This window comes from Prionailurus bengalensis, chromosome B3 (genome assembly GCF_016509475.1).
Source record: "Prionailurus bengalensis isolate Pbe53 chromosome B3, Fcat_Pben_1.1_paternal_pri, whole genome shotgun sequence".
Classification (NCBI taxonomy): domain Eukaryota; kingdom Metazoa; phylum Chordata; class Mammalia; order Carnivora; family Felidae; genus Prionailurus; species Prionailurus bengalensis.
Genome location: NC_057355.1, coordinates 148,102,691 through 148,119,735, shown reverse-complemented (window position 1 = coordinate 148,119,735; position 17,045 = coordinate 148,102,691). Strand labels below are relative to the sequence as shown.

The following is a 17,045-nucleotide window of genomic DNA, read 5'->3' as shown; positions in this document are numbered from 1 at the left end:
TCCTGCAGAGTTGAGCCTGTGGAAAGTTAGGGACCCTTTTTCTAAATATTTTTTACTATTTTCACAGTTGTCTAGAATATATTTTAAATCATAATAGTGATATTAAAGTCTGTTTATTTTCTTCTGAATTAAAAATATACAACTTTTTAATAGTAATTGATTAGGAAATTTTCAGAACTAAATAGTAACTGTTTCAGAAATTACTTTGGAATAAGAATTTATCCCATAATTCACCAATAGATGTAAAACACATGAAGCACATAACAGGATTTTCACGTCAGTTCATACCTAGAATCCTTTTGTTGGTGCAGATAGTCTTGTAAGTCGTACCAATGTGTCCCCATGCATGCACTTTGTCTCAAAGACACATGGTTACTTACACAAAGTATTAGACTGCCATGTGTACACATATTCTCCATGTTCCAGGGCAAACAGGTAATCATACTTTCCCAGCACCTCCTGAAATTCCCGTGCAGCCACACTGCATGTTCCCAGCAAGAATGCGTCCAGGAATGTTTGGGAAGGAGGGCCAAACAGGTGCCCCGGCCACCTGCTCAGTAAACTACAGAAGGATGCTAAGTGAACTGTGCAGTAACATCAGCCCTTCTGTCTGTTTGGACACACGTGTTACAGATGCAGACCTATTCAGTTAACACCATACATGTGCTGGAAACGTGAGTTTACCTTCAGGATGAAGTAAGAATGGGTCCCGTGGAGGATCTAGCACCCACAGGCCACACCCACTAATTGATGGGAGTCTACACACCAGCACACAGCGATGTGGGCTTCAAGTAGAGTGCTGGGTCTGAGCTGACAAGCAGAATGTGGCTGAACCTAGAGCCTAGAAAGGTGAAGGGGAGGAAGAAATTCTCCACCAAATGTTCTTGTGGACCAAGAACTAAGTTCACATGACCTGGATTAACAGGGGAAAGAAACCAAAGTTCATTGTGTGTGCACAGAGGTCCCCTAGATACACATTAACTAGATCAGAGAAGTGAGGGCCCCCTAAACTGACATTAATGAGCTAAGCAAAGTGAGTGCCCCCTAGAGTAATGTTAACTAGATAAGTGAACTGTAGTGTGCCCCCTAGATTTACTAACTAGATAAAGTGAGTGCCCCATCAGATATACACAAATCAGATAAGCTAAGCAGGTGCCCATTAGATTTATATTGACTAAATAAGTAAAGGGTAGCGTGCCCCCTAGATTTACATTAACTACATAAGCTAAGTGAGTGTCCCCTAAATTTACATTAACTGGATAAGCAAGGTGAGTGCCCCTTAGATTTATATTACTTAGGTAAGTGAAGTGTAGCTTGCCCCCTACATATACGTTAACTCCATAAACTAAGTGAGTGCCCCCTAGATATACATTAACCAAATAAGCAAAGTGGAGTACCCCCTAGATACCCATTAACTAGACTGGCAAAGTGACTGCCCTCTAGATTTATGTTAACAAGAGAAGCAAAGTGAGTGCCCCCTAGATGAATAACTAGATAAGTGAAGTTAGTGACCCCTAGATTTACATAACTAGATAAGCAAAGTTTAACCTGCCCCCTAGATTTATATTAAGTACAAAAGTGAAGTGAGTGCCACCTACATATACATTAACTCCATAAGCGAAGTGAGTGCATTAACTAGATAATCACAGTGACTTCCCCTAAATGTATTTCAACTAAATCAGCACAGTGCCCCCTAGATTTATATTAACTAGTTGCACTAGATCAGTATTAACTAAATAAGTGAACTTTAGTGTTCCCACTAGACTTAGGTTAACTACATAAGGGAACTGAGTGTCCCCTAGATTTACATTAAATCGATAAGCAAAGCGAGTGCCCCCTAGGTCTATATTAACTAGATAAGGGTGATGAGTGCTCCTTAGATATACGTTAACGAGATAAGGGAAGTTAGTAACTCCTAGATACACATTAACCACACAAGCAACGCATTGCCTGCTGTTTTCAGCAAAGCCAGAAAGCAGTGTTCCCTGTAATGTGCTACACCAGGACATACCTATTTGATTTCCCACATGTCTGACTTACTTCACTTATCCTGATGCCCTCAGGATCCACCCATGTTGTCGCAAAGGGCAAGTTTTCTTTCTTTCTTATGGACGAATCATAGAATTCCACTGTACATACAGGCCACACTTCTTTTTACCCATTCTTCTGTCTGTGGACACATAGGGTGTTTTGGTTCTTGTAAATAATGCTACAATGCACAAGGATGGGGGGAATGAAGATATCATTTAAAGTTAGAGTTTTCACTTTCTTTGGAAAGTTGGACTTCCACAAAGACTCCAGTCCATGTGTGATCATCTAAGACCCTTTCCCAGAACCTCGGAGACCACAGACAAGAAAGGTGGAGCAGGTTCAGGGGTCACTGTAGAGTCCATAGCCACACTCAGGTATGTTCACCTATGCATGTGTAGGGAAGACTCTTCAGGGGTCCATTGGCATATGGAGCTGGATCCCACAGGGCCCAAAAATGCACATTTGTTTGTGGATGGGTGCCAAGTTTTGGATGGGTGTGAGAGACAACACAGGGACATCTTAGGCTGCTAGGAGGCTGACATTACCCCTCTACTACACTTCCAATTCTTTTGTGAGAGTCAAAAGACAAAAGCATCAAGTGTGACTATAAATCAATGCTCATGGGTACACAATACATACAGATGTGACCTGTGACATCAGTAGAGTGGGGAGTGATGTGGAGCCGTTAAAGTGTACTTGTCAATGGGATTGAATTTAAGTAGTTATCAGTTGACAATAGACTGTTACGGCTTTAGAGTGTTTTGTGTAAGGGCATGGTAAGCCCAAAGGATCTATCTAAAGAATGTGCTCAAAAGGAACAAAGAAGAAAATGAAAATGTGTCACTGCAAAATATCAACTAAGCACAAAGAAAGCCATTCATATGGGAAATGGAGTACAAAAGCTGTGAGATGTAGAAGGAAAACACAGATCTTATGTTATGTTCCAATCACAATGAGGAAAAGTGTTCACGCTCTTGTTTTGTTTTGTTTTGTTTTGTTTTGTTTTGTTTTGTTTTGTTTTGTTCTGTTCTACATCCCAAATTGCTCATGATCTATCCCCTGGCCATAATGCCTTTAATTTTCTTCAAAAATGCCATGTTCTCTACTTAGCACCAGTGTCCTAACACCTGATGTTATGGCTGTTGTTTCTATGAGTGTACAGAATCACATGAAATTATTCCCACCAACACAGACACATACACACTTATATGACATCTTCTCTGTGCATAAACATCTTTAGGGTTAATATCACATATTGTATGATTTGCAGTCATGTCCATGCATAGTTAAATTATTACTAGCCAAATGTGTATAGGAATGTCTTCTAGGAATACCTTTTTTTTGGCCCCAGATTTATTGAGATATAATCGACATATAACATTATGTAAGTTTAAGGTGTACAATGTGATGCCTTGATACACGTATATAATGCGAAATGTTTACCAAGTTGAAGTTAGTCAATACATTCTTCAGCTAATTATGGTAAGAACATAAAGCAACTTTCAATATACAATATGTATATTAATTATTGTCATCTTACTATACATTAGACCCATGGAAGCTTTTTGTCTATCTTCTAACTAGAAGTTTGGACACACTGAGCAATGCCCCCCCCCCATTTTCTCAGCCCCTCAGTCCCTGGAACCCACCATTGCACACTCTGTTTCTGTGAATTTGATGTTTCTAGACTCCACATGTAAGTGTGATCATACAGAATGTGTCTTTCTCTGTCTGACTAATTTAACTTAGCATAATGTCTTCAAGCTTCATCCATGTAGTCACAAATGGCACGATTAACTTTTATATGGATGAAATCTATCATCTATCTATCTATCTATCTATCTATCTATCTATCTCTGTATCTATCCATCTATCTATATAATCTCACATCTTCTTTATCTATTAATCCTTTGATGAGCAGTTAGGTCTTTTCAGGGTCTCAGCTATGGAGAATACTACTGCAATAAACATGGGGTGCACATATCTCTGATGTAGTGACTTCATCCCCTGTATATATCACTCAGAAATGGGATCGCTGGGCACAACCATACTTTTGTTTTTAATTTTTTGAGAATTGTCCATACTGCTTTCAGTAGTAACCTCACCAGTTTACATTCCTAGGGACAGTGTACCAGGTTTGCTTATTTCCACATGCTCACAAGCATTTGTTATCTCTTGTCTGATGGTAACAGCCATAATAACAGGTGTGATGTGTTATGGGATTGTGGCTTTGATTTGCATGTCTCTGGTGATGAGTGATGTTGAGCACCTTTTAATGCACTTGCCGGGCGTTTGTACATGGACTTTGGAAACATGCCCTTTCAAGTCCTCTACTCCCCCATTTTTTTTAAAATTGGGTTGCTTGTTATAATATTCAGCAAAGTGAGCTTTTTTTTAATTTTGGATATGAACCTCATATCACAAGTTTTACAATTTTTTTCCATCCCTGTAAAATGTCTTTTCCTTTGGTGCATGTTTCTTTTCCTAAGCAGAAGATTTTTAGTTTGATGTGTTCTCACTCACTGATTTTTGTCTTTATTGACTGTGCATTTAGAGTCATATCCAAAACATCATTTCCAAGGCCAAGGTCAAGGAGATTTTTGCCCATGTAGTTTTTAGGTGTGTTATGGTATCCCTATCTGGTTTTTGTGTAAAAGGAAGGCGGGCATTTTAAAACTAGTGGGGACATTCACTCTTCCTCTCAACTTGGGCACCAGCAGACAGCCCCTTTGTGTCTCCAGCTGAGGAGGGAAACCCACATGCATAGGAGGAGACTGCCAGAAGCCAGGAAAGAATCACAATAAAGGATTAGAGGGAAAAAATCCTGGAGCTCACACAGGGTCACCAGTACTTTGTGTTCTCCCCAGCTGGCATAAGAAAATACTAAAATACAACCTTGTACTTCACCAATAATGACACAGAATACTGGGAAATGTTTCCTCAGGAAACTCAGAGGAAGATTCAAAGTAACAACCAAAAGGATCAAATGGCTTGCAAACTAATAGCCAACCAGAATAAGACATGTAAAATTACAAAGCAATGTTTTTCAACACGTACACAGGTAAAATTGATGTCTACCTCCATATCCCAAGGAAGTAGGAGGCAGTGGTCTCCATAATGAGGAAAAGTAGTCATCCATAGAAAGTGAACTGGCAGTACCACAGAACACAGAAGTGGTAGAGAAGTTCAGGGTGTTAAAATCGTATAATCTGTATTCAAGTAGCTACAGGAAAGATGGAATGTGTTGAAGAGCCATGTCTCTGGGTCCAAGTCCCTACTATGTCCATGTGAGCATGCTTGGACAGGGCCCGCCTGCTTCTGCCACACGTGCCCCAGCTAAACTGATGTGCAGGGTCACCCAATGCCACACCCTGTGACTGTTACCTAACCCCACAGGTGGCCTCCAGGTGTAAGGTGCTGACTGCCCAGCACAGCCCTCTGTTCTGTTAGATGGTCTAGATCTGGCTTTGCTGAGGATCCTCCATTTATCCATTCTCACTGGCAGATGTCCCTGAGCAAAGGCATGAGGCTGGCAGAGGGCCAGGTCACCCTAAGTGCGTCCCTCTTGCTGTTTGCATTCTGGGCAGTGCTGGCTCCTGTCCAAGGTTCTCAAGATCATCCCTCATGGTGCTACATCTCCTCTGAGGTGGTATTTCCCAAGAAGGAGCTGAATCACAGCAAGGGCGTTCAGATGCCTCGCTGGCTGTACGATAGCCTGCGTTTGGTGGGCAAGAGACAAAACTTCATTTTTACTTTCAATATCTATTAAAAATATTCCTATTTGGGGAGAGAGGGGAAGATGGTGGCTTAGGAGAACACCTTATCATGCTGATCGCTTAGATTCCACCCACATCTGCCTAAATAACCCAGAAAACTTCCAGAAGACTAGCACAACAGAGTCTCCAGAGCCAGCACACACAAGAAGCCTACGGAAAACGGTAGGAAGGGCAGAGAGGTGGTGCATGCTATACGGACGGGAGGGAGGGAGCCAGGGCGGTGGAGGGGGAGACAGCCCGGGAAGGCACAGCCTCCAAAGTCTGGCTTGCAAAAGCAGAGGGGCCAGACTCTGTGAGTTCTGACAGCCAGCGGGGCTTAACATCTGGGATGCTAACAGTCAACAGCTCTGCTCTCAGAGAGCGGGGAGAGTAAGAGGACACCTGGAGGCAGAGTTGATGAGTCCCGGAAGACAGAGCTCAGCTCGGCAGGAACAAAGGCAGTGGCCAGCGCCATCTCCCTCTCCCATCCCCCAGCCGAAATCCCAAAGGGAACCAGTTCCTGTCACCAAACTTGCTTGCATCACGCAAACATCCAACACTGTGCTTCTGTGGATCCATCCCTCCGACGGGTCTGCCTCCCTCCTGGTGCTTCAGGGCCCCTACCACAGAGGACCACTGATGGCAAAGTGAGCTAAGCCTACCCCTCCCACCACTGTGCACCTTGCAGATCCACCCTGGTTAATATGCCAGATCCTATCGAAGCAGCACCCCAAGCCTGGAAGTGTGCAAGCAGCACAGACAGGGGCCACACCACTCCACCAAAAATGGTGAAATGGAAGAACTCGCCTCAAAAGAAACTCCAGGAAGTAGCGACACCAACGAATTAATCAAAAACGATTTAAGCAATATAACACAACAAGAATTTAGAATAATAGTCATAAAAGTAATCACTGGGCTGGAAAAAAGCACAGAAGAAAGCAGAGAATCTACTACTACAGAGATCAAGGGACTAAGAAATACTCATGTGGAGCTAAAAAATACTATAAATGAGGTGCAAAATAAAATGGAGGTGGCCATAGCATGGACTAAAGAGGCAGGGGAGAGAATAGGTGAAATAGAGGATAAAAGTGTGGAAAAAGAGGAAGCTGAGAAAAAGAGATAAAAAAAATCCAGGAGTATGAGGGGAGAATTAGAGAACTAAGTGATGCAATCAAATGGAACAATATCTGTATCATAGGAATTCCAGAAGAGGAAGAGAGAGAGAAAGGGGCTTAAGGTGTACTTGAACAAATCATAGGTGAGAACTTCCCTGATCTGGGGAAGGAAAAAGGCATTGAAATCCAAGAGGCACAGGGGCGCCTGGGTGGCTCAGTCTGTTGAGCGTCCGACTTCAGCTCAGGTCACGATCTCACGGACCGTGAGTTTGAGCCCCGCGTCGGGCTCTGGGATGATGGCTCAGAGCCTGGAGCCTGCTTCCAGTTCTGTGTCTCCCTCTCTCTCTGCCCCTCCCCCATTCATTCTCTGTCTCTCTCTGTCTCAAAAATAAATAAATGTAAAAAAAAAGAAAAGAAATCCAAGAGGCACAGAGAACTCCTTTCAGATGTAACTTGAATTGATCTCCTGCATGATATATCATAATGAAACTGGCAAAATACAAGGATAAAGAGAAAATTCTGAGCAGCTAGAAATAAACATGCTCTAACTTACAAAGTGAGATCCATAAGAGTAATGGCAGACCTATCTACTGAAACCTGGCATGCCAGAGAGGAATGGCAGGAAATCTTCCATGTGAGGAACAGAAATGCAGCCAAGAATCCTTTATCCAGCAAGTCCGTCATTCAGGATAGGAAAGATAAACGTCTTCCCAAACAAACAAAAATGGAAGGAATTCATCACCACTAAACCAGCCCTACAAGAGATCCTAAGGGGGATTCTGTAAGTGAAATGTTGCAAGGACCACAAAATACCAGAGACATCACTACAAGCATAAAACATACAGACATCACAAAGACGCTAAACCCATAACTTTCGATAAGACTGAATGTAAATGGACTAAGTGCTCCAACCAAAAGACATAGGGTATCAGAATGGATAAAAAAACAAGACCCATCTATTTGCTGTCTACAAGAGACTCATTCTGGCCCTGAGGACACCTTCAGATTGAAATTGAGGGGATGGATAGCTATCATGCTACTGGAAGTCAAAAGAAAGCTGGAGTAGCCATACATATATCAGACAAACTAGACGTTAAATTAAAGGCTGTAACAAGAGGTGAACAAGGGCATTATATAATAATTACAGGGTCTATCCATCAGGAAGAGCTAACAATTATAAATGTCTATGCACCGAATATGGAGGCACCCAAATATATAAAATAATTACAAACATAAGCAACCTTACTGATAAGAATGTGATCACTGCAGGGGACTTTAACACCCCACATACAACAATGGATAGATCATCTATACACAGGATCAATAAAGAAACAAGGGCCCTGAATGATACATTGGATCAGATGGACTTAACAGATGTATTTAGAACTCTGCATCCCAAAGCAACAGAATATACTTTCTTCTTGGGGCACCTGGGTGGCGCAGTCGGTTAAGCGTCCGACATCAGCCAGGTCACGATCTCGCGGTCCGTGAGTTCGAGCCCCGCGTCAGGCTCTGGGCTGATGGCTCAGAGCCTGGAGCCTGTTTCTGATTCTGTGTCTCCCTCTCTCTCTGCCCCTCCCCCATTCATGCTCTGTCTCTCTCTGTCCCAAAAATAAATAAACGTTGAAAAAAAAAGAATATACTTTCTCCTCGAGTGAACATGGAACATTCTCCAGATAGATCACATACTGGGTCAGAAAACAGCCCTTCATAACTACAAAAGAACTCAGATCATACCATGCACTGTTTCAGACCAAAATGCTATGAAACTTGAAATCAACCACAGGAAAAAGTCTGGAACAGTTCCAAAAGTATGGAGGTTAAAGAACACCCTACTAAAGAATGAATGGGTCACCCAAGCAACTAGAGAAGAAAGTTGAAAATATGTGGAAACAAATGAAAATGAAAATGAAAATACAACACTCCAGGGGGGCCTAGGTGGCTCAGTCGGTTGAAATTCCAACTTCAGCTCAGGTCACAATTTCCCAGCTTGTGAGTCCGAGCCCCACGTCCGGGTCTGTGCTGACAGCTCAGAGTCTGGAGCCTGCTTTAGACTCTGTGCCTCCCTCTCTCTCTGCCCCTAACGTATTTGCATTCTGCCTCTGTCTCTCTCAAAAATAAATAAACATTAAAAAAAAAAAAAGAAAATACAAGAATCCAAATGCTTTGGGATGCAGCAAAGGCAGTCCTGAGAGGAAAATACATTGTAATCCAATCCTATCCCAAGAAACAAGAAAAATCCCAAATACAAAATCTAACAGCACACATAAAGGAAATAGAAGCAGAACAGCAAAGACACCCTAAACCCAGCAGAAGAAGAGAAATAATAAAGATCAGAGCATAAATAAACAATATAGAATCTAAAAAACTGAAGAGCAGATCAATGAAACCAAGAGTTGTTTTTTGAAAAAATAAACAAAATTGATAAACCTCTAGCCAGCCTTCTCAAAAAGAAAAGGGAGATGACCCTAATAGATAAAATCATGAATGAAAATGGAATTGTTACAACCAAACCCTTAGAAATACAAGCAATTATCAGGGAATACTATGAAAAATTACATGCCAACAAACTGGACAACTTGGAAGAAACGGACAAATTCCTAAGCACCCATGCACTTCCAAAACTCAAACAGGAAGAAATAGAAAATTTGAACAGACCCGTAACCAGTGAAGAAATTGAATCAGTCATTAAAAATCTCCCAACAAACAAGAGTCCAGGACCAGATGGCTTCCCTGGGGAATTCTACCAGACATTTAAAGCAGAGATAATACCTCTAGTTCTCAAGCTGTTCCAAAAAAATAGAAAGGGAAGGAAAACTTACAGACTCATTCTATGAAGCCAGCATACTTCGATTCCTAAACCAGAGACCCAGCAACAAACACAACTACAGCCCAATATCCCTGATGAATATGGATGCAAATATTCTATATAAGATACTAACAAATCGAATTCAACAGCATATAAAAAGAATTATTCACAATGATCAACGGGATTCATTCCTGGGCTGCAGGCCTGGTTCAACATTCGCAAATCAATCAGTGTGATACATCACATTAATAAAAGAAAAGATAAGAACCATATGATCTTGTCAATCGATGCAGAGAAAGCATTTGACAAAATTCAGCATCCTTTCTCAGTAAAAACCATCAAGACACTCGGGATAGAAGGAACACACCTGAACATCAGAAAAGCCGTTTATGAAAAGCCCACAGCTAATATGTTCCACTGGTCTACACCACCTGACACCACCCATGTATTCCAGTACTTGCTTCTGAAGGGAATTTCCAAACAGATGACAATTTCACTAGTGATTTACACCAAAAAATAATTGTATCCAAGTGAGGGCACAATATTGGATTTTAGCTGCATGTTAAGGGGAACTTTGCTTTGATCTTAGAAGACAGAGAAGAGGTTTATACTAGAGACAAGGTCACAAGGATGGTTCCTCTGAGAACCAGCAGTGGACCATCACCTTACTGAGAGAGGGTACATTTCACATACAATAGAGGCTGTGAATGTATAACAACTGGAGGGAGTGACCTCAGAGGGTGGAGGGGCCACAGGGTGGCCAGAACATCTCCTTACCCTCAGGTGAGGGACCTCCCGAGTCATGTCACTTGTCCACAATACAGTCAGCTTTGAGGGTGGCTATGGTTCTGTTCTTACATCCCAGAGTCCAGTTTGCAGGGCTGCCCCCGACCTCCACTGGCTAGAGTCCAACATCGTACGATCAAGGCTGCAGTAAACAGGATGCATGTCAGCCCCAGAAGTCCTCTCTCAATGGCAATGACTCCTTTATGTGTCTTTTCTTGCTGTTATCTGTCTTCATGTTTCTTTCCTTACTGTTTCTCTTCACCTCAGAGCATTTTGGGGACATCCATGCATATCCACCTGGGTTCCGTTAGACACTCAGACCCAGAGGGAGACATGGACTTCATGCAAGAAAGTGTCTGTGCCTGGTGATGAGGGGTTTCATCCCACAATTCTCAAAGTATTCCCTCCCACAGATGTGCTGTCTTCAGGACCCACTCATCTTCAGTTCCAAGATGGACATTTGGTGACTGCCCATCTGTGTCCTGAACTCCATCCCCAGACTCATACACATGGCAGTAATATCAATGTCGCAAAATTAATCTCATGTGACAAGTCCCTTTGGCCACATAAGTTATTCTACACAGGTTCAAGAATGACATAGATGACCACAGTCCACACTGATGTCAGGGAAAGTTCACCTCCATCCCACATGACACTCACATTACCACACCCCCAAATCCTCCAACATGTCAAATCATTAAATATTAAGTCAAGTCCAAAATGTACCTAATTTCACTACCTCTAAAACCCCAAATGTAACCATGTAGCTTGGGTAGGGTGAGACTGTGGTACCTTCCATCCGGGGGTGAAAGGCTCTCCATCAGCCGACCTGCATTTATAGAAAACCATTCATGTTCTTCTGAATGCTTCTGCATGGTAGCCATAACATAACAGGTACTGTCATTCCTATGCCAGAAGAAATACAGTGTAATTTAGAAGTGCATCACCAACAAGAAACAGTTTGATAATCAATCTGGGGAAACCCGTTAGGTTCAAAGACAGAATGCTCTGAATCTCAGACTCCAACTTGTCTCTGGGATTGACACTTCCTTTTTTCTTAAAGGTGGTACATGTCTGAAGCTGAGCACATTTATCCCAGTGTCATGAAAGTGGTATTTCTGAGCCCAAAAATCTTTCTTTTCGTTCTCTCGATTATCAAATGAAAAGTTCCTCTGACACTTGCCAGCTGATAAGGATAACTATTCAAGATTGTTGCTCACCAATGATTAAAGGAAATATAACTATATTTATAGGCAAGAAGCAGAGTGAAGGGTTCAAAGATGGAAAATATGTAGGAGGAGACATCCTGTGAACAGAAGGGTCTGCAGTGCTCATGATGGAAGGGTCTCACCCTTGCATGTTGCATAAATGGGGAGGGGACTAAAGGAGTCACTGTATCTCTGCAGGGGTCTGTGAAACAACAGGAGCACGGGGACCACCGGGGGCAATCACAACCACCAGGGGGAACTCAGAGACCAGGGAGCTCATGATCCAGGACGAGAGATTGGTTGAGGACTTGTCTCCTCTCAAGGGCTTTCAGATCCAGGCTCTGCACACTTATTCTGACATGAACACAGCAAAGAGTTTGTAAAAGCTGTGGAAACACACAAGTGTCCTCCCTGTTTAAATAAACCATGATAATGGGGGTACACAAATTTTCCCAGGGTCAGACACTGGGATAAATACATCTTTGATCATTCTCACATTAACAAGAGTTTAGAAGAATAATGATCTCCATTCCATAGATGAAGAAATATTTTTAATTAACATCATCCTTCCTGATCTCAGGTGTTTTGCCTTCAACATATTTTAATAAAATCCAACCATTTGAACGTTATTGAGGCTTTATTTTTTAATGTTTATTTATTTTTATGAGAGAGAGAGACAGACTACGAGTGGGCAAGGGGAAGAGAGAGAGAGGAGACACAGTATCAGAATATGAAGCAGTCTCCAGGCTCTGAGCTGTCAGCACAGAGCACGACATAAGGCTCAGACTCATAAACTGTGAGACCATGACCTGAGTCAAGATCGGACACTTAACCAACTGAGCCACCCAGAGGATCCATATGGAGGGTTTCCATTGATGTCCACATAGAGTTCATGTGTAAATGACCCCTTGTGTTTGTAGAAAACCCCTGGCATCTCCATCAGCTCTGAGTCTCTGTAGAGGCTTCTCACTCTCTCCAATTTGTGACACAATAGACCTGGCTTCCACCCATCACTCTCCTGGGACTTCTAGAAGGTCAGGAACCTGCAAACCTCACTGGGATGTCCAGCCTTGTCTTGCATGTGGTTCAGGAGGCCGGTGGGTCCCCTGATGGGGAGCACACGTTCAGATACTGGGACTACTCTCACCTCATACGTGATCTTGGACACTCACACACTCTGTCTCTGCTGCAGTGTATCTGTTAACCTGTACAATGGTGGTATACTGATTCTTACCTCAAGTGTTTGGGTGCATATGTGAAAATAAGGATTATCATGGGTACTTATAATCACTGCAGCAAAATCACAAATTAATAAATCACAATGTCCTGAAGATATTGTGACACCGACACTGCCCCATCCCTTACACCTGCCAAGGGCCACTGGCTTCTTGAGGATTCTACTGCAAAATCTGCTATATTGTCAAAGGACATCTGTATGCTGATTAAACCCTCCCATCCCTGAAACTGTAGCTGGGTGAAGAGCCCCAGCCCCTAAGTGTTCACATTCAGTGATCAGAACAGAACACAGACATCTCACCATGGAGTTTGGGCTCACTTTGGTTTTCCTTGGTTCTATTTTAAACAGTAATTCATGATGAACAAGAAACACTGACTATGTTAGTGGATATGAGTGAGAGAAACAGTGGATGTGTGACATTTTCCTGACTTGTATCTGTAGATGTCTTGTGTGACGTAAAGCTGGTAGAGTCTGGGGGAGACCTGAGAAGCCTGGCAGGGGAGGGGGTCCTGAGAATCTCCTGTGCAGTCTCTAGATTCACCTTCAGTAGCTAATTGAGGAGGTGGGTCTGCCAGATTCCAGGGAAGGGGCTGAATGGGGGTCTACATATCTGTATGGTATAAGATAAGCACCAAATGTCATTATTTTACTCACTGGAATTCAAAACCATTTGTGAAAGAGGCCATTTTTTCCCTAATTTTAATTCTATGAAATCTCATGGAGGATTTGCTGACTGCATCTAGACACATTTCACTCTGGTCTCTGTAATCTGCTCCACTGGTCTGTGTGTCTGACTCTGTGCCAGCAGCACAGTGTTATAGACAATGTACCTCTGCAATATATTTAGAAAGGAGGATGTGTGCTGTCTCCAGGTTTGTTCTTCTTTGTCAGGATTGTTTTCTCACTTCTATGTGCTTTGTGGTACCATATAAAAAGAATTTCCCAGATACATTCATTGGCACTTTTATTAACTCAACTAATATTAAAAATTATTAGAACAGATAAAAGGAATAAAAAGTGTAATATTACAAAAAATTAACAAATTGAAATGGATATCTGGAAAGCTAAATGCAATTGAAAAAGCATCTCTACTAGGAAAATAGGTAAAACTCAAACAGATACAATCAGAATTAAGGAGGGGACATAACTGATAACAAAGAAGTGAAAAACAATAACAGAAAATGCCTAGATAATTATAGACCCATTATTAGATAACAAAGGGCAACTAGGAAATTTCCAGAGACAAACAATACACAAGACTGTACATGAAGAAATAGAAAATTAACAGAATGAAAACAAATAAAATTCAATCTATAATCTAATCATACACCGCCCCAAAAGAAAAAAGTCAGCTTAGTAACACAGGGCTTTATCTATGAATTATATCAAAATATAATAGAGACTTAATTACAATACCTCCCAGACTCTTACCAAAAACTGAAAAGAAAGGAATATGCCCCAATTCATCTACAAGACCAACCTTACTATGCTGCAAAATCGAAAGACACCGTAAGAAGAGAAACTAAAGGCTAATATCTCAGATGGACATACATGCAAAACTCCTAGCGTAGTGAATGCAACAGCACAATGAAAGGGTCATATGTGACAAGGCAGTCACATCTGTTGATCATCTATATCACCATCTATTGATGCATATAAAACTAGACAAAATTCAACAAATTGTCATTATTAAAAAATCTCAGCAACTGAGGGAAAGAAAGAAATAACCTCCACAAAATCATGGCCATAGATGAAAAGCCCACACCTGACAGCATATTTAACAGTGAAACACTGAAGCTTTTCCTGTCACGTTAGGAGCCGGGCAAGGATGCTCATTCCCTACATAGGTATTCCACATGGTAACATGAAGACCAGTAAAATATGGCACCCAATGTATGTCATCTTGTCACATTGCTTATTTGGAGGAAAGTCACTTGAGTAACAGCTAGTCTAAGGAAACTGTGACCCTTCTTTGTCCCCCTGAGAGCAGGAAATAAATCTCTCCTGGGAAACTTCTTCCCCTCTACCAGAATGGAAGAACCATCCTTAGCACCAGAAATGGGAACGTAGCACCAAGAAGGCTGTGCAAACAAGCCTGGTTAGTTCCTCACTAATTGACTTGCCCAAACCCAAATCTCTGTCTTGTTAACTCTTCACAAATCCATTGTTTTTTATTCTAAAAGGCACAAGGGCCACCTGCTTTCTTCATTCTCTGGGTGTCATATTATTAGGAAGCTTGTGCACATGCAAAATGAAATTTATTCTCTTCTGTAGATCTGTCTTATGTCAATTGAATCCTTAGACCAGACAAAGAACACAGAAGCAAAGAAGGAAAAAGCTTGCTGCTCCTACAAGTTGCAGATGTACCCATAAAAATTAGGTAAGAAAATGAAATAAAGACATGTAAATCAGTAAGAAGAAAATTATTTGTTTGAGAATCACATGAACTTACATACAGTGAAACCTTAGAAACTCCAGAAAAAAAGTATCAGAACTAATAAACTCAGGAAAACTTCAGGGTACAAATCAACATACAAAAATATGTTGTATTTCCATACACCAAAAACATAGTATATGAAAAAACTAACAAAATCACACAATTGAAAATGGCACAAAATGGAGCACCTGTGTGGCTCAATCCGTTAAGTGCCTACTGTTGATTGTGGCTCAGGTCATGATCTCATGGTTCCTGAGTTTAATTCTGAGGCAGGGTCTGCAATGATTGTGCAGAGCCTGCTTGGGATTCTCTGTCCCCTTCTCTCTCTCTGATCTCCCTCTCCTTCTCTCTGTCACACAAAACTAAACACACATTAAAATTATATGGCACAAAATAAAGTATTTAGGATTAAATTTCATTAAAAAGTAAAATAGCATACCAAACATGATGGGCTTGGAGAAAGACGTGTAAAGTGACAAACACAGATGAAAAGATAACTGTGTTCACAGATTAGAGTTATTTATACTGTCACAGTCCCTTCTGCAAGAAGTGATCTAGAAGTGCCTCTCAAACACTGGTTTTAAATTTGAAACAAATCTAAGCCTGGAGGCTGATATATAGTCAGAGAATATGCAAATAGGGCCCTCCCTGTGCTGATTAAACCAGTCCAGCTCCAACCCTGCAGCTGGGAGAGGAGCCCCAGCCCCGGGAGTCCCAGGTGTTCCCATTCTGTGATCAGCACAGAACATAGACACCTCACAATGGAGTTTGTGCTTGGCTGGGTGTTCCTTGTTGCTCTTTTAAAAGTTAATTCATGGTGAATGAGAGACACTGAGTATGTGAGTGGACATGACTGAGAAAGAGTGGATATGTGACAGATTCCTGACCAAGATGTCTTGTGTCTGCAGGTGTCCAGTGTGACGTGCAGCTGGTGGAGTCTGGGGGAGACCTGGTGAAGCCTGGGGGGTCCCTGAGACTCACCTGTGTGGCCTCTGGATTCACCTTCAGTAGCTACGACATGAGCTGGGTCCGCCAGGCTCCAGGAAAGGGGCTGCAGTGGGTTGCATACATTTATGATGATGGAAGTGGCACAAACTATGCAGACTCCGTGAAGGGCCGATTCACCATCTCCAGAGACAAATCCAAGAACACGCTATATCTGCAGATGAGCAGCCTGAAGACCGAGGACACAGCCACATATTACTGTGCAACAGACAAGGTGAGGGGACCTCACTGGGAGCCCACACACAAACCTCCCTGCAGGAGGGGATCAGCACCACCAGGGGGCGCACACTATGCACACTTCTGCATGTGCAGATGGAGGTTACAGGCAGGATTCCTGTCAGGGTCTGGGGCTTCCTCTCCACACAGCAGTTTCTCTAGGGAGCCTCTCTGGTCACAGGATTCTGTGTTTATCTATTAACTCTCTGAATTAGCAACTGTGTTGTCATAGGAAAAGTACCCTAACATGCACAAAGACACAGTTGTTTGCATTCCTCACTCCTGTCACTCAGTATGAGTGAATTGCAGATTTCCTGACGCACAACAGCTGAACCTTTTTTTTATAAAGTATTTTTTTAACGTTTATTTATTTTTGAGACAGAGAGAAACAGAGCATGAACAGGGGAGGGTCAGATAGAGGGAGACACAGAATCTGAAACAGGCTC

At 42.1% G+C, this 17,045-nt stretch overlaps 1 gene segment (V, D, J or C); it reads left to right on the top strand.

The window, feature by feature from the left end:
• The first annotated feature begins 16,058 nt into the window (after positions 1–16,058).
• On the top strand, positions 16,059–16,801 carry LOC122468136. The segment is given in 2 exon segments: positions 16,059–16,185; positions 16,287–16,801. Coding segments are annotated over 2 exon segments (561 nt in total).
• Positions 16,802–17,045: the final 244 nt, after the last annotated feature.